The sequence below is a fragment of the Lissotriton helveticus genome, chromosome 2_1 (assembly GCF_964261635.1).
Source record: "Lissotriton helveticus chromosome 2_1, aLisHel1.1, whole genome shotgun sequence".
Taxonomy (NCBI): domain Eukaryota; kingdom Metazoa; phylum Chordata; class Amphibia; order Caudata; family Salamandridae; genus Lissotriton; species Lissotriton helveticus.
Genome location: NC_136059.1, coordinates 548,367,066 through 548,391,980, shown reverse-complemented (window position 1 = coordinate 548,391,980; position 24,915 = coordinate 548,367,066). Strand labels below are relative to the sequence as shown.

At 42.6% G+C, this 24,915-nt stretch overlaps 1 protein-coding gene across 2 annotated transcripts in view; it reads right to left on the bottom strand.

The window, feature by feature from the left end:
* Nucleotides 1-3,559: 3,559 nt before the first annotated feature.
* The window catches only part of AP3B1 (adaptor related protein complex 3 subunit beta 1), a 1,831,130-nt gene continuing 1,809,774 nt past the window's right edge, over nt 3,560-24,915 (bottom strand). For both annotated transcript variants that reach the window (XM_078675217.1, XM_078675216.1), the window contains exon 27: nt 3,560-4,212. In XM_078675217.1, the coding sequence (XP_078531343.1) occupies nt 4,059-4,212 (154 nt within the window). In that variant the 3' untranslated portion in view covers nt 3,560-4,058. The remainder of the gene's footprint in view (nt 4,213-24,915) is intronic.

The following is a 24,915-nucleotide window of genomic DNA, read 5'->3' as shown; positions in this document are numbered from 1 at the left end:
AGAAGGCGTAGACCCCACAACCGGTTCCGTTGGGCCCGAAGGTGCGCTGGTGGGTCCAGGCTACCCAAAGATGGCATGCATCGCCTCGTAGAACGTATGGAGCTGGGTGGGAGTCACTCCCGGTCTTGGGAAGAGAGGGAAACGTGGAGTAGACTCTTCGGATTCTGCAAGCGGAGGCGCAGGAAGGGCACCACCCGCATCCCTCGGCGGATTGGCCAACTGACGAGAAGTCGAAGAGCGATGGTGCTTCTTCGACTTCTTCTAATGCTTTGACTTACCCGACCCCGAGTGCGAAGACTTCCATGACTTGGACAAATGGCGGTGGCTCCGCAACCAGTCCCTCGACCTCCCTCATGACTGGGACCTCGAACTGCGCAGAGCAGGCTGCCTGCTCTCAAGCGGCTTTCGGGACCATCGACCGTCAGTCGGAGCACGACCAGGCAAAAGAGGCACACGCTGCGGGTCCGTCAACGACACCAGTTGGTTACAGGAATGGGCATGCCTTGAAGCCCGGCACCCTTCGCGCACCAGAAGTCGAAGACTCAAACAAAGAAGTCGACAAAAGTCGTGAAAAAGTCAGTCAAAAAATGACTGGAGGTACTGCTCTAACCCGGATCAGCGCTGGCTGGCGCGGAAAAAGAAAGGACTGACATCAGCAGCGACAACGCCAACGACTGACGTGGAGCCGACCGACGCCACCAACATGCAGAGATACTGCTGATGAAAAAACTTTCCTGATCCAGTCTGATGCCTAGGGGTAATTCTAAGGTAAGGAATTTATAACTAACATGTTTCTTTCAGATAATTAATATATAAACTAACACACAAAGATAAATAACAATCTATATAATATTCTTGACAACGATATTTTTGCATCATGATATTCTTTTTCCAGATTTTCTGCAACCAATATTTAAAACTCCATATTTTCTCCAAATACCCAACAGTGGCAGCAAATCATAGAAGGCAGCACCTTCCGTTGCAGAGGTGAAAATTGCATTGATACTACAACCTAGTGAGGACCCAAGGGATTGTGGTTTATACAGATCTCCTGGATGCTGACGTTAAAGTATTTACAAGAGTTCTGGCAGCCAGGCTGTATAAGGTCCTCACTCACTGTTCCACCTGGACAAGTCAGAAATTGTTCGGGGCAGGCAAACTGGGCTAACACCAAGAAAACACTATACTTGGTAGACGTAGCTAGGCTTAACATGTATGCCATTCTACTGTTGGTGGATGCTGGGAAAGAGTTTAACAGGATTAATTGGTCCTTCATGGAAAATGTCCTGCACAAATGTAGTTGTCTTAGTGAGCCAGAAATGCGCTATTGGTAGGGTTAAGGTAAATGGGTAGCTACTGGAGTAGGTATTCATTGTGCAAGGATTAAGACAGGGTTGTCTTTTGTTACCCCTTTTCTTAGCATTAACAAAGGAATCTTTGGCACAGAAAATTGATGGTAATTAATGCATGATTGTTAGAAGTATTTCATTTATATATGGAAATAATTAAGAGGAAATAACTGAAAACATTTTAATTGGGGATGGTTTTCACAAGAAATTCCGTGTGCCTGACAATAATTGGTCTTAATCTGGGATACCACATTTAAAATCCCCTTTTTTGTAATCATAGATTAAATGTGAAATTAAAACATATTCCATGATTAGCTTAGTTAACTTGAATTAATAAAAGTTCAGATGAAGGAGGCTATCACTCTGAAGAAGTCCCGAAACTTCAATAATTTTGGCCAACTGGGCCCTCAAATAGGCCTTTGACTGTGTCTACTGGTCTCTGACTTGGATAGGACATGGATTAGAGTGTACATGTATTACCAATGCAGGTGACACCCTCAGCCCGATAAGCATGTATTACGCAAATTGTATGGTTAATGTGAAACAATGTCATAACATTAGTGTATCTACAGTTAATTAATATGTACTGTAGCAATTCATTTTTCTTAAACTACAGTTTTTAAACAAAAATCTTTTTGACAAAAAATGTTTCAAATTTAAGTTGTAGACCTCACTTAATGCTTAAGACAGAATTTTTGCTGCATCGTGCAACTCTTTTCCCCACGCATAGGTGTCTTTATCTGAAATCTAGAAATAGCTTATGAAATGTTATGATCACATTCTATTCCCACACTACCACTGCTACTTGATTTGGCATAGAAGCATGTAAACTGTCAAACTACTTCTGTCTCTTTATGAGATTTGAACTGACGTACAAACAAGTAAAACTTTTGAACTAGTGCCAGCTCTAAAGGTCAGTGGTTCTGGAGAGATTTCGGACTCGGTCTAAAATGTAAATTAGTTGTATGACTCTACCTTGGTTAGCTGTCAAAAGAGGTACTTTATTTAACTGGACTATGGCGCTCCCACAAACTACTCAGTGCCATATTTGATGCTTTCTTGGCGTTTCAACAGCATCCCAGATCCATCTGGCTGATCTTCAGCGTGAAAATCCAAGATAACGCAACAGCTTTATAATGCACCTATTTGGAGGCATATTCTTCCATGGGATTGGGCCAGGAAGGTGACTGACCCTCCATGTACCACCTCATCTCGCTCTGCTTGTTCACCCTCTACCCACTATGCTTCCTCGTGCATGGTTTCTGCTCTGTCTGATGCGCCATTGTGTGTCTCCTTTGCCCGCAGCCTCTCTCATCTCTGTCCTTGGCGTGCATGGGGCAGGAGCACTGGCATGCGTGGCCTTTGACTAAGAGCCCGTTTTGATGTTTGCTTGGGCTCCCTCCTCTCACCAGTGGGTTCACGGGGAGACGGGGTGGTATGTATACGGCAGCATCAGTAGTGTGAGGCACCCATGTGCAAGGACATCTCTAATCCATAATAATTCAGTGCAACTGTCATTTCCTTTAGGGTTGGGCAGTAAACTCTGCTCCTCTGACAGAGTTCAAAGAGTTTTGCCCACTCAGCACTGCGCTTGAGCATAGAGTTTCAGAAAAACGTCACCAACTGCCACATGAGTACTGAATTGCGCCACACGTGGAACTTCGTGGAATATTTCGGTAACTCCGCAGAAACCAGCGAAGAGAAACTCTAAGAGTTCCGCCCACCCTTAATTTTCTTGCAGGAGTATTCGGATGTCAGAACGTGACAGTGATAAAGAAATAACACAGTCACCATCAAAGAAAAATAACATTCTTCCACACATATCCAAATGATGCCATTTTCATGCAATATTATTCATGATAAACTGTGCAAGTACTTAATATTTAAATAGTGAGTTAAGCGTTTACTGCAGCGATGAGTGCGTGATACACGCAGTAGTGTGTGATAACTCTATACAAAATGTTCTACTAAAATGACTTGGCTAAAGCGGAATATAAATTATAACAGTTCTTGTTCAGGTCATACATAAATCCTCCCAGGTACACTCTTACTATGGTAAAAGGAGCTACTGTAATACTCTCTCGTTCTTAGGTTTATCTGCACATAGTGATTTTTGTTCCACTTTTATTTTCCCATGATTTGTTCGCTGTAACGGTAAATTAAATGACTACTTCCTTTGTGTGTGCGAAAGAAACACAGAAATATGCTGCTCCACTAGAACAATGCTTTATTTCGGAATTCAACAGTGGTGGTGACAAATGAAATGAAAAGCGGAAATTTGACCAACACCTTCACCACACAATAGAAGTGTTGTACTGCCGATTTCACACACCCTTTTCCCTCCCGGTAGCACTGTGGTGATGCGGCAATTTGAGATTATATTCCAGTTCTCATGTTTATTCTTGGCACAAGACGATTTTTATTGTTTATAATTTAGCATTTTTCCATTATGACAATTAATTGAAGTAGTAAAAACAAGATACTAAAAATGCAAGAATGGCAGAAGAATATATGGCCTATGGTTAGGAGAAATGAAGTATACATATACGTGGCAGACACACTAGCATTCTAAACAGGAACAAGATTGTCAAGAGTGCATCCTGCCCCCACTGCCAGATGGAAGGCCTATTATTATAAATGAAAGGCAGCAGTAGTGGATGCCAGGCACTTGTGTTCGGTGCCAGATTCTGCGGTCCAGATGTAAGCAGGTTACCCCTGGGACAGCACAGGCTTCATCTCTCGCAGCAGAATGGAGCCAATCACAGTTTTCTCCGTGTTTATGATGAGCTGCGCTGTAGAGCTTTCCTTCAGCTCCACTGTGACTAGCATCAATGACCCACTGTGCACAGTTTTAGCTGCAAACCTGGAAGAGAGGAAAGAAGAGTTTGATATTGAGAAAATTGGAAGCGATGCATTGTTTCTTTTCAATGCGTAAACTGTATACTCTTTTTGCAGAGGTTTTCAAACCACATAATTCAATAGTGCTCGCACCAGGAAAACGAGCACGAGAAAGGCAGCAAATGTAATAACCGTACTAAAATCACACGTATTTCTAATTTCAATAAGTGAGTAATATTGTTGTTGTTATTAGGCTTTCGGACAGTCATGAACGATCAAACAATTAAGACCTCATTCAGACACCACACTACACAAATCAAAAAACTGTCCGATTACCAGAGGTTTTGGGCACCCAAGTTAGGTGTGTAATAGGACCACTCGCTGCATGTAAATTCCCAATCTTGATTCAAATAATCAAGATTGGCGAAATTTCACGTGTGCAAATTGCATTTGTGAATGTGGACGCTCCATCTGAAAGATGGAGTTTAAACTTGGGGGTTTATCAGCATTTCTGTGTGTGCCTACCAGGAAAAAAAGTGAACACTCTCGAGCATAATAAGTCTATAGGTACCGCTTGCAGCTAGCTTCCCAAAGAAGGGAATGTGTGCAATGTATTTCTATCGTGGGCAGATTTAGCGGGTTTTCAAGGGGGAATGGAGAGGAACTATTTAACAGATGTTGAGGAGACACCAAAAAATATGCAAAGGTACACTTCATCACATTTCCACCAGGTCAAAAATCTATTCAAGGGAATCTGTCATTATCAAAAAATATTCTAGAGTGCTTCTAAATCTTTTATAAATCCCATATAAGTCAGACATTTGGTCCAAATAAAGCAGTAGTCTGATGAGAGCAACTTCCCATTTTTAAAGCAAAGATCAAAACACATTACCAAAAGGAAACGAGTGCACTGCGCATCACAACCAACAAAGCACATTTCAAGGTAGTGAAAGTGATGCAGACTTGTAACGTACTTCAAACCACGTTTCCCTCTACATGTTCCCCTTTACACTGTACAATAGTATATAACTGCACGAATAAGGGGAGAGCCTGAAATCTTTGCCTAAATATTGGAGGGGGGAGAGAGATAGAGAGGGGGAGAGAGAGAGTGTGTTAGGGAGAGGCAGAGAGAGAGAGAGAGAGAGAGAGTGTGTGTGAGTGTGAGTGTGAGTGTGTGTGTGAGAGAGAGAGAGAGAGAGAGAGAGAGAGAGAGAGAGAGAGAGAGAGAGAGAGAGAGAGAGAGAGAGAGAGAGAAGGACGGAGAGTGTATGAGAGAGAGAGAGTAATTGGGTTTCTGGTTGGCAGAGGTATGCACCCTGTCCAAGCAAGAACAACAGACCTAGTCAGGGTAAGTCACAACACACCCTAAATTATCCTGTGTTCACCCTCTGATAGATTGGCACAGAGCAGTCAGGTCTAACTTAAGAGGCAATGTGTAAAGTATTGGTGCAACACTCCAAACAGTTAAACAGTGAAAACATCACACAAAATGAATCCACACCAGGTTAGTAAAAATAGAGCTTAATTTTATAAACAAAACAAGACCAAAACATCATAAGTCGAACTTGAGAAAATAAATTAAGGAATAAAATGTAAAATAGCGCTTAGAAGCAATAAACGTTTATTTATGATAACTGGTCACGCTGGACTGGAGCAAAGTCAAAAGTTCAGGCCAACCGTGATGGAGCGCAGGCCGGATACATGAACCTACTTGGGCCTGCTGAAGAAAAGTACCTTGATCCTGGTTTGTGTTGAGGTAGATGCCGGGTGCAGCCGAGGCGATGCCTAGGTTCCAACACTGCAACAAAGGGAGATGCATCTGTTCCAAGGGTAATGCATTGGTCCCGAATGCGATGCCTAGGTTCTGCTCTTGTAGCAGAGAATGCGTCGACTCAGAGGGCGATACGCTGGTTCAGAAGCTGATGCACTAAGTTTGCTCCACACAACCACAAGGATACGCCAGTTCTGATCCACGCAAAGGTGAAGATGCGCTGGTTCTGACTCCCCAACAGGGAAGATGTGCCGGTTCCGATGCATGGATAGGCTGGAGAAGCACCTTAGGCCTCACTTCCATGGGTTCAAGACTGGGGCACCACTTGGTAGGGCAGACTCTCAGATGGCAGAGTCCAGGTGCAGATGCAGGTGAGTTGGAGGTATTTTATGTCCCTGAGACTCCAATCAGGAGGCAAACCAGAAAGCCTTTGGAGTTACTTTGGGTTCAAGAGGTGCAGGTCCTGTCCCTCAAACCCAGGCAGAGGAATAGCTAGCAGGAGGGCAGCACAGCAAGTCAGGAGTCCAGCAAAGCAGTAAACCAGCAGAGAGGCAGACCTTCAGCAACACAGCATTCTTCCTTGCAGAGCCTTCACAGGTCCAAAAGTGTACTGAAGTGATGGTGTCAGAGGTCCAGTACTTGTACCCAGTTGTACCTTTGAAGTAGGGGAGAATTCAAAGAAAGGTCTTTGAAGTGCACAGAGGCCCTCCATTCCAGCTCTCGCTACAGACTCACTACAGCGAGGTATGCAGCCCTTTGTGTGGGAACATGACACAGTCTATTCAAGTGTGTGAGGCGATCTCCAACTCCTCCTTCTCATCCTGCCCTGGATGGCCCATTAGGATGTAGATGGCCCATCAGTCACACCCAAGTTCCCTTTGTGTGTCGCTGTCTAGAGGGAATGCATAAAGCCCAGCTGTGATACACTCCAGAAGTGTATTCAGAGACATGCAGCAGGCACAGAATGGCTAAAGTAAGAAAATGCCAACTTAACAAAAGTGAGGCACAGGGTCAAGACTGATTTGCATATGGCAAGGTCTAAACTGGAGTGGCATGGTGAGCAAAAGAATGATGGATTTAACCCAGATCTCTTGACTGGGGGTGAATGTTTTGATGTGTTCTGCATTCTGTTCATCAATTGTGTGTCTTTTGCTTTCTCGCCCTAAGTGTGCCAGGTATGCCCAGATGTGGGTCCTGGGCTCACTGTGCCACTGGAATCAAGCTATCTAGGCTGAAGAGGGGTGAAACCCCGAAACTAGCCCTAGGATGCTTGTTTCTGGTCCAGGGAGGACCTGGCTTGGCAGTTCCCATGAGGCACAGGGTCAAGACTGATTTGCATATGGCCAGATCTGAACTCTGGTGGCATGGTGAGCAAAAGTATGATGGATTTAACCCAGATCTCTTGACTGGGGGTGAATGTTTTGATTTGTTCTGCATTCCGTCCATCAATTGTGTGTCTTTAACTTTACAAAAGTAGCATTTTTAGACTTGCAATTTTGTCACAATTGAAAATTACACTTAAAAGATGTAATAAAGTAATGCCAATGTTATCCTATTGGAGAGATAGGCTTACAGTAGTAAAAAATGAATTTGGGAGTTTTTCGTACCAGGGCGCGTAAAACTTAAAAGTGCATGTCCTGCCTTTTAAATACATTGCACCCTGCCCTCTAGGTAACCCAGAGCTTAACTTAGGGGTGACATATGTATAAAAAGGCTAGGTTTAAGCCTGCAAATAAGTTAATTTTGCCAGGTCAAAATGGGAGTGTGAACTGCACGTCCCTGCCCTTTAATGGCAGGCCTGAGCCATGGTTTGAGGGGTATTTAAGTGGGTGGCACAATAAGTGCGGCAGGCCCACTAGTAGCATTTAATGTACAGGCCCCAGTAAAAGAGCGAGAGAGAGACAGAGAGAGAAAGATAGATAGAGAGAGAGAGAGCGAGAGAGAGAGCGAGAGAGCGAGAGAGAGAGAGCGAGAGAAAGCGAGAGAAAGAGACAGAGTATATATTTTTTTATATTTATTAGAATTAGGTTGTTTTTAGGGTTAATGGGTGGGTAAGAGTAATGGGTGGTAAGGGCGTTTTTAGGGTTTAGTGGTGGGTAAGAGTATTGGGTGGTAAGGCCGTTTTTAGGATTTAGGGGTGGATAAGAGTATTGGGTGGTAGGGGTATTTGTAGGGTTTAGGGGTGGGTAAGGGTATTGGGCGGCAAGGATTTGTTTAGGGTTTTGGGGTGTGTAAGGTTATTGGGTGGTAAGGGCGCTTTTAGGGTTTTGGGTGGTAGGGACATTTTTAGGGTTTAGGGGTGGGTATGGGTATTGGATGGTAAGTGTGGTTTAGGGGTAAGAGTATTGGGTGATAAGGATGTTTTGAGGGTTTAGGGCTGGATAAGGGTATTAGGTGGTAAGGGTGTTTTTAGGGCTATGGGGTGGGTAAGGGTTTTTGTAGTAGGGGCATTTTTAGGGTTTAGGGGCGAGTAAGGGTTTTGGGAGGCAAGGGCTTTTTTAGGCTTAAGAGGCAGGTAAGGGTTTAGGGGTGGTAATGGCGCTTTTAGGGTTGTGGGTAAGGGTAGTGGGCGGCAAGGGCTTTTTTAGGGTTTAGGGGCGGGTAAGGGTATTGGGCGGTAAGGGCGCTTTGAGAGTTTTGGGTGGTAGGGACGTTTTTAGGGTTTAGGGGTGGATAAGGGCATTAGAATGGAAGGGTGTTTTTAGGGTTGGGTGAGTTTAGGGGCCGATAGGTAAATACATACATTTACAAATATGTATATATTCACAAAACAAATAAGGTTAAAGTAACATTATAGTTAAGTGAATTCACCAGTGACATCATTAACGTTTTGAACTAATAAAATAGACGAATTCATCAGTTATAGATAGCATTGCTAACTAGAACTTGCGCCTCTGCCATGAACTGCTTATGACCTCACATAAGACATCACTCATGACCTGTTCTATGACATAATTTCTGAAATCACTCATGACATCATACAAACTGCTTTTTTCCCACATATTGGTCTATAAATTAATATGGAATTAGAGACCTGACAGCAAGTACAAAACAGCAGAGGACAACATCAGCCATCATTATTACCATCACAGATACAACTCCCTTAGCTGTAGAAAGCATGCATTTTCTGCAAAGTTGACCCTATAGCATACACTTTACAGGTAGCATAGTTCAACAATCAACCACAGATATATTGGAAATCCTCATTGAGTACGCTGTTCAATCTGTATACAACTGTTCACAGACGACCAATACTGTGAATGCCAATTCCAAAACAAATGCCCTACTAGGAACAGCTTTTTTGTATGAATCCCCTGACACACACTGAATGTACATTAACCCCTTCCCTGCGCCGCAAATTCCGCCTCGGCGCGGGGGGGCTCAGAAGTGAGCGTGGCGCTTCGGTGCTCATGCCGGCTCCACGCCGTCATGAGTCACGGGCGGCATGTGCTCATGACGGCGTGGTGCCGTTATGACCCCGCCCGCTCATTAATTCGCTTGCACAGGCAGGGAATTAGGGCCGCGTGTGCGGAACGGCAGCGGCATGACGGCTCCACGCCGTCATGAGCACATGCCTACCATGACTCATGACGGCGTGGAGCCGTAATGAGCGCCCAAGGGGTTAAGAAATTAAGTTCTCAGCAGAGAACTGTAAACAGTGTTTACTCTATGGAGAGAGTTTATTCACTTTTTGCAAACAATGAAACACATGAAAACTACACCAGAGCATTCAAAAGAATCTACTAAGAACAGTGTACATTCTATGCAAAAGGTTTAAAAAAGAAACTATTTGCTAAAACGGACCAAGATCTGAAGGTGCTAAGGATCAAACTACCTGCACCCTTCATACAGTGGTGAAACTTCAAATAACCCATCTTCTAACACAAGACAAGCATGCACACATAGGTTAGTACTTGGTGCACACACTATTCTATGTCAAGTATACATTATCATGCCAATAGGATTAATAACTCAAGGCTGCTTACAAACGTTAGTATCTACTACATAGAATCTTTCTCCACTTGGAAACTTTTTTCTGCAGAACCAAAAACCTGTGTGTAGCATAATGAATACAAGTCAACGGCAACCTGCACACAGAGTTACTCTCGAATGCAAACACGTATAACATGTTCAATACCTCTACACAGCTATGGTGTATTATGAGCCCATGCATTTTGTAAACACTTACACCAATTTTCTGAACACATGCTGTACAAAATTAGTTTGAGAAGTACTATGGTAGTTACCCGCTACTATGTAAACTATAAAACAAACTAAAACACTCATTTGATGATGTCATCAGTAATGCCATCAATGATGTCATAGAACGTCATGAGTGATGCCATATGTGAGGCCATAAGCAGTGCATGACAGGGACTCAGGGTTTAGTTAGAATGCTAACTATGACTGGTGAATTTCTGCGTTTTTTTTAGGTCAAAACGTATATGTTGTCACTGACAAATTCACCTAACTATAACTTTTGTTCAACCTTTGTTTTTTCAGTGAATTTTTAAAATTTAAAAACCGCGGCCCCACTCCCCTCAAAAACCGCTGCCCCACCTCCCATAACTAATAAGATCGGCGCCCGGGGATGGGCTCTCCGGCTCTTTAATGGCTCGGGATGAGGGGCTGCATGTCTCCCATCCCATGAAAATAGTTTTGTGCCCCAAGGGTAGGCTCCCCTGGGTCTACAATTAGTAAATGTGGCCTGGCTGCCATTTCATTTTTTCGGCCCTGCAAGAGTCTCTTGGGATCGCAACATATTTGCTGTTTTATTTTTGAGCCCCGGGGGTCCCCCCGTGGGTCCTAAGGGATCCCTACCCTACCCCCATATACTTTAAATAAAAAATTAACAGCTTCAGGACAGTGGACTAGGTCTCCGAGTCCTGTAATGGCTGCAGCAACATTTTTATCATGCTGCTGGCAGCCTAGAAGGGCGCTTTACCGGAGTCTGACTCCCACAGGAGCGAGATCGCCCAAGGATAGGAGCAAAAGCAAGAATTTTGACATGAATGTTTAGATCAGGAGGTTTCGCACGAAGAAAGAGGAAGTGCTTTTCCCTGACGTTGAATATATGGAACTTACCCTATGGTTGTTGTTGTACTGAGTTTACAGTAAAGACTCAATAGTCTTTGAATTTAGGTGTTATTGTTATAGGCTACTGAGTGCTTAAATGAAAAAGTAAAGCATAATCCTCGCCTCCATATCCTTAATAGAATTGAAACTTTCCTTCACGATAGCTAGGAAATTACATATTCTATGAACTATAAAAATTAATGTGAAATCACAGGGTCAAAAAATGCACAACATACTACCACCTTCTCATATTTTTCTTGGGTCAGGTGACCCTGCAACAGTCCAGGAAGAACATGTTTACCTAGCGCACCACGAAAGTACTGGATAGTTGATGAGAGCTCTTTCAGAACCTATACCTCTTTAAAAAGAAAAATGTGGTGAAAACTGTGCTGTAAAACACACTGCTTGGGTTCACTTTTTAACTGTTTTCTAGAAGAAAGAATTCATCTGAACCACTACTTGAGGAAGTCGGGGTGGATCACTTCCATTGCTCACAATGACAACAATGATGCCTCATGGATGAGGTGGTGAGTCTATTGTTTGCACATTGCACAACCTGCCATTAGATTGGACACATGCTCATTTTTTGAAATTTTGATTGTGGGGTGGTCTCACCATACAGTGTAACCAGGGACTTGGACATGCAAAGAAGCATTACTGAGGTTTCTCAGAGACCCATTTAAGACTAAAATTGGACCATGGAATCATCTTGCGAGACACTCTTTGAGGCAGGCTCAAGATACCTTGATTGTTAGTGCATTTCCCGAAGCAAGACATAACTAAGCACTTAAAAAAAAGGGGGGGGGGGAGTAGTCAAACCTTGTTTAAATAACCACCAGCTCCACTAGGGCAGGGGAACGGGGAATGATGTAATAAGGTTCTTCTGTGTAAAACATATGAAAAAACAGTAAACGGATTAAAATCATCACAATCTGGCAGGTCGTAAAGTAGTTTGAGCAAATGATACCATTAATGAAGTCTCTACTTTGGTCCATGGGCAAACCCAAGGTTAAGTGCACCATAAACAACGTGTACCAGATTGACCTAACTCTAATAACATCTGTTTAATTGGAAATTGACTAGAAATATAAGACCTAGCCACTCCAGAGTCCCCAGTCTATACAATACTTTCAAGTAGATAAAGGACTCCAGAGCTTCCCAACATTTAAGGAGAGTCTGGACAATAAGTTTCCTTTTTCAATCAAGACTTTAAAAAAAAAAAACAGAACCACCAGTGCAAATACCACCTCTTTTCAGACTGCTATACACCTTGTAGACACACTGTGAGCAAAGCCCTTACACAGATTATTAGTACTAGCTTTCAGTCCACTATATCTCTTACAGGGTGAGAAGAGAAGACTAACTACCTCAACGTGTACACATTCACAATGCCCTGAAATGCCTGTTAGACAACATATTAGCACCATTTAAAACACTTAAAATGACACATACACACACACACGCATATCTATAGTGCACAATGGCAGTCACCAGTGTGTGGCTAGGTTTCAGCTGCACTTTCATTGTAGATTTGTCTACAGCATATGACTTCATAGACAGATATGCACCACATTTGGCAGTCACTTGGCATAGGCTTTGAAGCCTGGCATGCCAATATTTTTCTGCACACACAGGGGAGGGTGAAAAAATATGTGTTTTCCCATTTTTAAAGTCCTCATAGGAAGTTTTGCTCGCACCTCCAGCTAAAACTGCTGAACAGATTTACACCAAACTTGGCATGACAGTAGGACTCTACTCAGAAAACCTGCTTTTGTTGGCTTGGTGTGAATCAATTCAGTAATCTTAGAGATATAATTGTTTAAAAAGTTGTAAAGGGGCATTAAATGGTTGACATTTTTGCAAATGTTCCCATTTTAATCATGGAGGTCTCATGGATCAAACCCACAAATATCCGTGTATCCAAAATTTAAACAAATAAAGGATTCAGATTTGAAAGGGAGCTTTTTCTGCAATCGTCCCTTTCAGGTTCACAGTTCCGATGTTAGAACCATAGATCCAAGAACTCTTGACTGGCTGGCCCCAATGGAAAACATTCTCTTGCAGCCACCATTTCAGTACGTGGGACACAGACCCCGCATAGTGAGAATTTTTTTTTTCAAAGGACGTATAAGAAGCGCAACCTGATCCCCGGGGCCTTAATAGGAGGAAGGACTATCAAGGGGGCCTCTATGACTTGGAAAGAAAAATTTTAAAAACGAGTCACGTGGTTTGTAGTACTTTTACACCTGAAATGGTGCCCAGGTTCCTGTCTTAGCAGTCTAGGCCCTGCGGCCATCCCCCAATGCGCATTGCGCTAGGTTTTGTGTAGCAAGAGATGGTTGAGTGTGGCTGGTTGGGCACAGTGGATTGCTACAGGCCAGACTCTGTGGTCAACTCTTGCTGTGCACAGCTAAAAGCGAGGCACAGTAGGTTGAAACTTAATTACTTCATTAAAAAAAGCATGACATTTACTTAATAAATACAGTTAAACTTTTGGTTCAAATACGCAAAACCACTGAAATTCCCCAGTGAAGTTATGCAGCGCACACAATGCACGCAACAACTCATGTTGCCTGCTTTACAGAAAAGATCATGCAAAACACGAAACCATTTCAAAATGGCACAGGAGAAGAGGACAGCCTCCAAAGAGTGAAACATTGCGGCTAGCTTGAGTTATGGTGTGCACTGTGTGTGAGGTGCTTTGGCAGCAAGTTAAATCAAGGTACTCTTGGTTTGTCCGTTTTTAGACAACATTATTCTTCAAAATTTAGTATTTCATAACGGTTGATTAATGTGTGGCCTCATCAATGATCTGGTTCCATTCTATATTGTTTTATTTTCATTAACATTATATTCCGTCCCTTATCCGAGAGTTTAATGAGCGTAGTATAACCACTGCTCAATGTTCTATCTAATGGCCTCCCTTCGCTCATAACTCATATTTCTGATATTCCTCTTTTCCGTTTCTTAATGCAACAAATCTGCCTGACACCTATATATAAAGGACACCACTAGGTGAACTCCCTTTACCAAAACCAGCTACCTGGAGTACTTCTCCTTCAAACTGTGAATTACAGCCCACTTCACCATGTGTAGCACCGTGATCTACAGACCACCAGGTGCCCATGCCAATTTCACCAGCAGCGTCACAACTTCGTACTTCAACTAGTCATCAACACCAGAGCCTTCGTCCTACTAGGAGACCCTAACTTTCACTTACAGAACCTCTCCAACTCAGTTGGCGTCCTTAAAAACCTTGGAAACCTCACTCACCCAACACATATCCGACTCCATGCAGGACACCAGACACATTCTGGACCCTGTCTCCGCCACATTCAGCATCATGATCAACAAACCAGCTCTCATCATGTGGACTGACCCCATCCTCACCATCTTCAGCATCAACATTCCGCACCACAGAAGTCCAACCACTACAGGTCTTGTCCGCCGCTGCTGGAAGAGCATAGCAGAGAAGGACTGGGCTTATGCACTCTCCAAGAACCCTCTCTAATTGCACAAGAACTTAAATGGCGGGTCCACTGTGTATTCCAACACTCTGGCCCACTGCAAACAAAGCCAAACAGCAAGAACGCAAACTTAGGCCATCTGCGACAGGGCGCGAGTTATAGTTTCTTAAGGGAACGAGTTAAAGTTGAAATAACTATAACTGGTGAATTTCAGTGGTTTTCTTTGTTTAAAACTATGTTTTAACTGATAATTTTCCCCTAACTATAAAGTCCATGTAATCTTTGTGTTTTTTTTAATGCAAAGTAAGGTATTACAATACCTAACTATTCCATCACTTTTAACCGTTGTTTTTTCCAAAGAATTTCTAGGTTCTTTTTGTAATTAATGTAAAGTAATTTTTTTATTACCAATTGTATCATCAACCCCACACTGGGCATAGCCATAAGCTGTGTACGGCGTGGAGTTACCCCAGGGCATCCTACACTCCGCAGGCAGGCAACCCCACATCATACACAGCCTTTGACCAAGTGCAGCAAGGGGTTGGCCGTGGGCCATAGCCTGTGCCCAACCCCGCTGGTGCTACTCCCCTCGCCCCAACACTCCCAAACTCCCGCAGGCGCACATGACTGAATATAAGAGGTGTTCCTTTTAAGTAAGGCAAAGCTACTGACTTTGTCAAATATTCAGAACATCAAAATATAACAAGCATTTACAATGCAATGGTCTCGGCATTATTAAAGGTAGAGCTATTGGCATTGCTCATGACATTTTTTTTAAAATCATAAATAAATGGCATTGTCATTTACATTGCCAATAGCTTAATCACTTGCAAATGCATGACCTATTGCATTTACACCCACACCGAGCCACCCACACACAGCCACCCACACGCAAAGCCACCCACACACACATACAGAGCCACCCACACAGAGCCACACACACACACACAGAGCCACACGCACACATAGACACACACACACAGAGCCCCACACACACACATAGCCCCCCACACACACATAGCCCCACACACACACAGAGCCCCCCACACACACAGAGCCCCACACATTTGACTCCAAAATTCCTTCCACAGACCCCCACCGTCACTGTCACTGGTGCTTAGCGTGAGGTAAACAAGCCCTTGCACAACTTCCACAGAGCAGATCAGTTGAGAGGCAACTACGGGGTTTGGCATGCTTCATGCAATAAATGCCGTGTATAGGGTCGGTTTGAAGGAGAAAACACTGCCATATAGCCACTAACGACCTGACAGATCTGCACCTCTCACGCTCCGAATCTTGGCTTCAACTTTGGGTTAAAGTCAGCATCGAAATGCCACTTTTGACGTAAGGAAATCGTGAAAAAATAAAATTAGATTTAGACTACCTTGTATTTGTAGAGAAAAAATCCTCCTTCATTACAAAACAAAAGTATAAACCTGAAACAAAGATCATTACATACTACATATAAAATATTTAGATTTTTTTGACAGAACTGAACATAATGTACAGAGATGAATGATGTCATTTAAAATGTGATGAATGATGTAATATGTGAAATCATATAGCAGTGTATGGCAGGTAGCATAAGTTTTAGTTGGCCCAGTAAACTATAACTGGTGAATTTCAGTGTTTTATTTGTTGTTTTAAATCAATAGATTTTATATAATTGCAAGGCATAATTATGTCATCACTTTAACCTGTGGGACTGCCCCTTTGTCTCTGACCCTGCTGGACGGATGACCCCAACATTTTCCAGGCAGGAGCTAAAATGCATGAACTTTATTTTTGTTAAGTTTTGTTCAGACTCGTCAAATGGCGTTCTTCTGATGGAAACTTTGACCTAATTATAAGTAGTGGACAGACAGACAGACAGACAGACAGACACATGATATATAACAGGTAACCATATAATATAGTTCAATATTGCCATCAATACAGTCTGGTGACAGCGTAGACCATTAGGGCAAATGCTGAGCGGTTTGTAAATATCACCAGAACATAAGATAGGACCATCCTGTAAATGTCACCCACTGTTTATATTACATGCTTATTTGGGGTTAGTTGGCCTGAAAACTGTGTTTTTTTAAATAGGCGAATGTTTACTGAAATCACTAAGTGAAATATTGGACTAAAGTTGTATTTGTCTGCAGCAAAAAGGAAAGAACAATATTTGTGTAGTTAGCAATATAGAATTTTAGGAAAAGTACTCTTTGCAATGCTAAAAAACACATTTTGCTTGCAAAATTGAGACACTGTTAAAGCTATTCTCTTCAAGGTGCAACTAATGATGTCCACTAACTGAAATTAGAATGTTTATGCTTTCTTTAACTTTCATGAACAGGCTAAAATAACGGACAATGGTCATTCCAGTGTTATATTGTGATTTTTGACATTTATTACAAAGTGTGCATTTACTGTACTGGCAACTTATTTTGATATTTCAACAAAAAAAAAAGAGTATTACCAGTCAAATAGGCCAAAATATTACTGCCAGAAAATGAGTGGGTCTTTTCCTGCAGCATAATTTAGATAACCATGCCACAAAATTTGGTCCGCTATCACTGCATAATCCCAGTGACCCTGACAACAAATAGTGAAGCTGTGTTGAGTGGTTTGGAGGCTGTCATGGTGACATTCCATTAAATATTTTCCATATGTCACTGTTCTTTGTTAAATGTGGCTATTTATAGCACTGAATGGTGTACAATAAAATCACCAAATATGTTTGCATTATATGCACACACACGTATGTGCAGTGAAGTATGCTATTTATTACCACTGTGAATAGCTAGGAGGGGGCATTACTTGGCAGTGGGTCATGTTGCTCGTCTCTCTCCTCACCAATGGGAATATATGCCATATTACTACACGTGGATCTCCTTTTATGCCATACTATTATTGAGCAAAGGTATTTAGACAGAACCCAGATATTAGGCATTAAATCCCAATACTCAGCTAACATTACACTGAGAGCCTTTGTGGCTATTAGTAGGGTTGTTTACCTGTGTAATCATTGTACCATACTGTCTCTGTAAGGCAGTAAATTGTGTTTTCTTAAGTAATACAGTGCACGTTGACTTATGCATTCTGTTTATACATATGCAAACGTGAGTTTATTAGTAGACTTTTTCTAAACGTGTTATATTTTATTTTCACTGACACAGCATAATAAGTTAGAACAAGAGATTGATGACATGATATTTTTATTACAGGCACATTCTGACATTAGCACATGCCTATAGTAAGACAATAAAATGCAGGTGTTTATAGAAATAGAATGTAAAAAACTATGGTTTTTAAACTCCTTTTTCACGACGATTAAGTCCTATCCGCCAATTATTTTCTATAGTTTACAGACATGACATTATTCATTCAGAGTGAGGCCTAGAAGACTTTTTTTCTTTTTGTGAAAGCATTTATCATTTAATTACTCCCTAAGCCCCTTAAATAACGAAATCACTAACATTACCACTGCAATCAGATGAACACTGCAGAGGTCGACAGCCAAACTTTTCACTTCTTCAGACAAATTTACTTCTTAGGTTGTAAACAACATTTTCTCTAAAATACCGTCGTTTGGGCTCACATATATGAGCATTTTTTTAGTATAACAAATCAGCGACATCGAATTAAACAAGCATTTGCAAAGCAATAGGTCTCGCATTAGGAAAGTTTGAGCTATTGGTATTGTAAATGACAATTTTTTTATTTATGTGTTGGTTTTGAAAATAGCGAAATGAATAGCTGTGTCATTTCCAATGCCACTAGTTTTAACTTTTGCAAATGTGACACCTATAGCATTTGTAATGTAATATGTGTTGTATTTACGTGACTTAGATGTATTGATATTACAAATAACAATGGCTTTTATTTTTTTTAATAATTCATACTTAAATACAAGTTATTGTAATTTATAATGGCAATAGCTTAAACTTTTGTAAATAACTTTTGTGAAGATTATGTTCAGTGTATTTTATTGTGACGAAAATCCAAGAACAGAAGTGAAACATTTGTAATAAAGCTTGAAACATTGATAGAACATATTTGAAACCAGTTTTTGTTGAATGGTTGCAAAGATTGATGATGTGGTGGTGCCGAGTGATGATGTGGAGGCGACAAGTAATGCTGTGGCGTTTATTGATGCTGTGGTAGCGCATAGTGATATTGTGCCCCTGAGTGATGCTGTGGTGCCACTGAGTGATGCTGTGGTGATGCGATAGATAGAGTGAGGACGATAGATAGATAGCTAGAGTGAGGGCGATAGATAGATAGAGGGCGATAGATAGATAGACGGAGGGCGATAGATAGACTGAGGGAGATAGATAGATAGATAGACGGAGGGCGATAGATAGATAGATAGACAGACAGAGCGATAGATAGAGGGCGATAGATAGATAGATAGATAGAGGGTGATAGATAGATAGAGGGCGATAGATAGAGTGAGGGCGATGGATTGATAGCGTGAGGGCGATAGATAGAGTGAGGGCGATACATAGAACACCTACATAGTCACAATACTACTTAAGTGGGATTTGTAAAGAATTTTGCAACGGATTCTCACACTAAATAGTCTAAATAGTCTGTGCTTAAATGTTCCACAAAAAAACATGTTTACAGTAACAAGATTGAGTGTAAACGGGGAGGCGGGGAGGGTAGCTTAGATATGTAATTGCATATCTGATGTTGCACTCCTAAATACTATACGTAGACACACCTACATAGTGAAATACATAATTCACACATATAAATAGAAAAACAAACGCATTTATATTTCCCCCACCATTCGAAAACTAGACCTATATATTGGAATTATTTTTGCACCTATACAAGTTTTGGGGCTGAGGGGTCCTGCCCCATGGGTTCTAGCCTTGCTGCATAGAGTGCATGCAAGAATCTTACATTCTGAATAGAGATCAGGTTTTTCTAGGCCGAATGCAACAGATTGGAAGGGATATTCCATTAATTACTCCTCATAGTAGTTTGAAGGCGTTAGCTGTTAAAGCTTAATGTAGGTAATGTGTGTATCTATCCATAAGGTAATGGGTAATTGTCACAGACAATGTGTCACTTTCGATGTTTAATCAACAAATTTTCTTTCATAAGTCCTGTCATCCGAGTCGCAGTTTAAGTAAAAAAATGTAAATTGCATCTGTGCAGTCCATCTGTAGTAATTGTGTTTCTGGTTAAGATATATACAGACGTATTACAGGTATTTTGCACTGGTCATTTCGAAGCTCTTGATTGGATTTTGGAGTCTTAAAAAGCTTTTTTTAAAAAATATCTTTACGGAGTTCTGTTGGAATCTTTGCAGTATCTCTTAATAGTGATGTGTGTAAAAATCAAAATATTTTGCTTTTTCCAACTGTCGCTTATATCCCTCTTTAACTCATATAGAAAACTTATACAGATACATGCTTGCTAGAGAAGAGTTCATATTTCTTTCCTCCTCAATGGCATAGATCACAGAAAAGCAGAACTATAAACTTGCAGATAAAAATTATGCAAATATTATCAAGTACGTATTAATCGCAAGTTTGCAAGTGACGAGAATCACACTGCATGGGCTGCGTTTGTCGTAGGTCAGTTCTATTAGTGTGAACATGAAAGGCGGTTCACCACTAACTCTGACGCACTTTCTTACCGTGTGTAAACAGAACGTGACAGATTCCTTCTGACTTTACAGAAGGTGTGATTAACGCTTAGCGGCACTCTTGATCTGGCCCTGTCACTTTGCACCGATTGTCAGCCCTTCACTCACGTAAGCCTCGGGGCCCCGATTCCACTCAAGTAGAAATAGTTTAAGATCGTTCTAGCTAGACATTGAATCTGCATAACAAGCAATTGCCGAGCGGCCGTGAAACTGACACGGCCGCGAAAGTAAAAGTGATCGCGGGAGTTGTGTGCGCACGCGTGCGAAATGAAGTGATCAGCAGCAGGGTGTGCTTATCAGAATAGCCCAGAAGTTCGCGTGAAATCAAATAATAAAAAATAAAACACGAGTTTCGCGCGCACGACGAAAAAAGTGCTGTGCACGTCGCACGTGTGCGCGTGCAGGTAAGCTGGTCGTTGCTTTGGAAGCATTTCCAAAAGTGGCTTTACTAAATGTCTCGCTGACAGGGCATGCGCGCTGGATCAGCGAGACCTACAAAGGAATGCTTTCAATATACATTTATATTTTCCAATTGTTCATTATAACCAAAATAAAAATGCTATATAAAAATAAATAGTGTTAATGTGTATAATGGTACAACAAAGGTGTCATGAGGTTCTGATGAGAGTTACAAACCACATACCTTCTGAGCCCCCTGAACCCATTAATGGAATTAATGCGCTGCTGCCCATTATGTGCGCTTTACATATGCACGTCAGGTAATACATACATATACACACATAATTGCAACAATTCGGAATGGTTTTCAAAACCTATAATTTGGTTTGACCCAGGAATTATTGCGCTTTACATATGCACGTCAGGTAATACATACATATACACACATAATTGCAACAATTCGGAATGGTTTTCAAAACCTGTAATTTGGTTTGACCCAGGAATTACAGACTTTCAACCAATGGAAACGATTAAAAATCATAACATGGAATTTAAAAAATACTGAACGGAAAACAAGCATTGTGCGTGTCTAGATCTGATGGTGATCCTTTCCCTTAAGAGCGGTCACTAAATATGACAACAGGCGAAAATGATCAGCTGTGTTTTCCGGCAAATGTATTCGCCTGACATTAAAGGGAGTAAAAGTACAAGTCAGTCTATGGGGTAGCGTGATGCACGGCATTTGCTGAACTTGTTGCTATTCATTCAGCTGGTAGTTGTAGTGAAGTGGTTGTCAAATACTAGGGATCGTATGAGTTGACAAGATAATGGCATTATTGTAACCCAGAAGCACAAGTTACGTACCTTCGGTAATGATATATCTGTAAGAAACAGTAGATAGTGTTAGATTCCTTACCTTAGGATATCCCCAGGCGTCAGACTGGATCCGGAAAGTTTTCCTAAGAAGTCTCCCTGCGTGTCGGTAGGCGTGATCTGCGGCTCTGCGTCCGTCGTCGGAGTACTTAGACGGCGCCCTCGTGCACTGACGTCAGTTCTGTACATAGCTTTCCGCGCCAGGAACGCAGAGCCATGCAAGAAACCGACACTGGTGCCATGAAACTAGGGCCCTCAAAGGGAGATAAGTTAAGCCTAGATATCGGTTCGCAGAGCAGGGAGGATGGGTGGGGCTTTAAGTAATCTCACACCAACTACTGTTTCTTACAGATATGTCGTTACCGAAGGTAAGTAACTTGTGCATCTGAAAGAAACAGGTTAGTGTTAGATTACTTACCTTAGAATAGATATCCCAGCAATACCAACCCTGGTGGTGGGTCTGCGAACCAAGATCACACAAGGAAGTCCTGGAGAACAGAACAGCCAAAGAAGCCATCTCTCCGGATTTGGCTGTCCAGGCAGCAATGCTTAGCGAATGTGTGCAGCAAGCCCACGTAGGTGCCTGACAGATGTCCTGCAATGGGACTCCCTGACCAATGGCAGTAGTAGCCGCCGTGGCCCAAGTGGAATGGGTGCAGCCCCACAGGAAGCTCCTTTTTCGCCAAGGAATAACAGACCTTGATGCACAAAACGACCCACCGAGAGATGGTCCAATTGGCGTGTGCAGTCTAGATAAAAAGAGAGCGCACGTTTTGGGTCCAGGCGGTGGAGGCTCTCTTCCTCTTTCGAGGATTGTAGAAAGAAGGTGGGCAAGGTGATGGACTGTACGATGTAAAAGGCCCTAACCACCTTGGGCAGGAAAGAAGGACGAGTCCTCAGAACAACTTTGTTCGGCTGGACAGAGAGGAAAGGAGGCTTAGGAGACAGAGCCTGGCGCTCACTCACTCTTCTGGCAGAAGTGATGGCAACCAGGAAAGCAGTTTTAAGCATCAGAAGACAAAGAGGACAATTATGAAGTGGCTCAAAGGGAGCGCACATCAGGTAAGTAAGCACCAAGTTCAAGTCCCACCGAGGCATCATGAAAGGGACATGAGGGAACATGTGTGTGATGCCTTTCAAGAATCTATTTACAACAGGGGACTTGAAAAGAGAAGGCTGATCAGGAAGCCTCAAGAAGGCTGAAATGGCCGAGAGATAGCCCTTGATACTGCCCAGAGCAGAGCCCTGCTAGGCAAGAGAAAAAAGAAAGAGGAGGACCTCTGAAAGAGGGGCAAAAAGTGGATCCACAGACTTTGCTGTGCACCATGCCACAAATTTGTTCCACCTGCAGGCGTATACCGTTTTTGTGGAGGGACGCCTGGCTGCCAGAATGACATCACAGACTTCAGGAGGCAAGTCAAATGGCCTCAACTGTCGCAGCTCAATCTCCACGCATGTAGGTGGAGACTGGACAGGTTCGGGTGAAGGACTGTCCCCTGTTGCTGCGACAGAAGGTCCTCCTGAAGAGGCAGACGAATCGGGGGATCGACTGACATACTGAGTAGCTCGGGATACCAGTATCTTCGTGGCCAGTCCGGAGCCACAAGGATGACTTGGGCCCGGTCGGGGCCTGATCTTCTTCAGCACTCTGGGCAGAAGTGGTGTAGGCGGAAAGGCGTACAACAGACCGCAACTCCACTCGTGACGAAAAGCGTCTCCGAGCAAGTGCCGCCTTGGAAATTCCAACGAGCAGAACTGATGACATTGCGCATTCTCTTCGGTGGCTAATACATCTAACTAAGGTTCTCCCCACTGCAGAAAGAGACCTTGTGCCACTTCCGAGTTCAGACGCCATTCGTGATCCATCATGCAGCGACGGCTGTGTTCGTCTGCCCTGGCATTCAGGGAGCCTGCCATGTGTTGAACCACCAGGGTGATGCCCTGGTGTTCCAGCCATGTCCAGAGGCACAGAGCCTCCTGACAAAGAGTCCAGGACCCCCACCACGCCCTGTTGTTGCAGTACCACATGGCGGTGGTGTTGTCCGTGAACACCTGAACTATACTTCCCCAGACAGCGGGAAGGAATGCCTTCAGTGCAAGTCCGATCGCCCGCAGCTCCAAAAGTTTGATATAGAGCTGGGACTCCGCCGGAGACCAGAGGCCTCTGATACAGATACAGTTTCTCTTGGCTTTATTATTCACATGTAGGACAATGTTGCATTCACACTACCACTAATTTCATTATTACTGAATTAGGTATGATTTGGAATTGCTTGATCATACCTCCCGAAGTGATTCCATCACACACACATACCCCTCAAGGTTCCAGAGCCACACGTTTAAAAATTGTAGATAAAAGTTGATTATGCAAGTGTCTTAAGTGTGTGTAAAGAATGTACTACAGAGTATAAAAGCCTTCACAATACAGAAAAGGGTATTTAGAATTTGGTCAGAAAAGATGCTATGATCTAGTAATCCTTGCATTTTTTGACCCTTGATATCTACTGTGGTACTTCTTCCCAAGCAGAAGCTGACACTGACAGTCATCAAAAGTAACTTGTGTTAGAAGCAGACCCCCCAGGATATAGCGGCATAGATTAGCAAATTTAGCGGCACAAATTTGGAAATTTTGCGGCGCAAATATGGAAATTTAGCGGCATTTTTGCGGCACTTTATTTTAGTCATAATCATTCATTTTCAGCCTTAAATCAATGGATGGAGTTCCACTGAAATGCACACACAGCAAATCACTGCAAAACGATAAGAGTTCAGGTGTATGGACAGGGTTAGGGCTCAGGGATCAGGTGTAGGCCTAGAATTACATTAAGGTAATGATAGTGCTCAGGGTTAGAGTTAGGATTGACCTGGAATAAATAAACGTATGTGCTGCATCACAGCAACCTTTCTTGTGCTTTACGTTAGGCTGGATGCTGTAGTATCACAGATATTCCTGCAATAGATCTTACCTCTGATAAAATGACACACTGACTGTAACATCTGGCGAGATGCTGTTTTTTGTCTGTTTGTCTGTCCTTACTCTCGCTGGTTACAACTCTAGATAACCATGGATTATGTGTGTCTGGACCAAAGTCTACCCCTTACTGCTGGTCATCATGAAAAAAGGCCTCCCTCAAAGATTACTACATCTCCTTCAATATCTATTCGTATTTTTAGTGTTGAAAAATACTTTTGAAGACTAGCCAGCCTGAAGGATTCGTAGAAATACGGTGGGTAGCTAAATATTCTTGGAATCTTTTTCACTGTTATGAGGCAGATCAAGAGCTGTGCTCTGCATCTGCCAAGAATGGTGCCCCTGGCGAATGGCAATTTTGCAGACTTTGCACCCCTCCTCCGGTACCACCTAGCAGCAGCTCAGTATTAGCAATATGGCGTCCGCTGCTGGTGGCATCAATAAGATGCGCCAGCTCAGATTCTTTTTATCCTTTGAAACCAAAATGCAATTTTTTATACAGTACTCCTTTAAGTTGACAT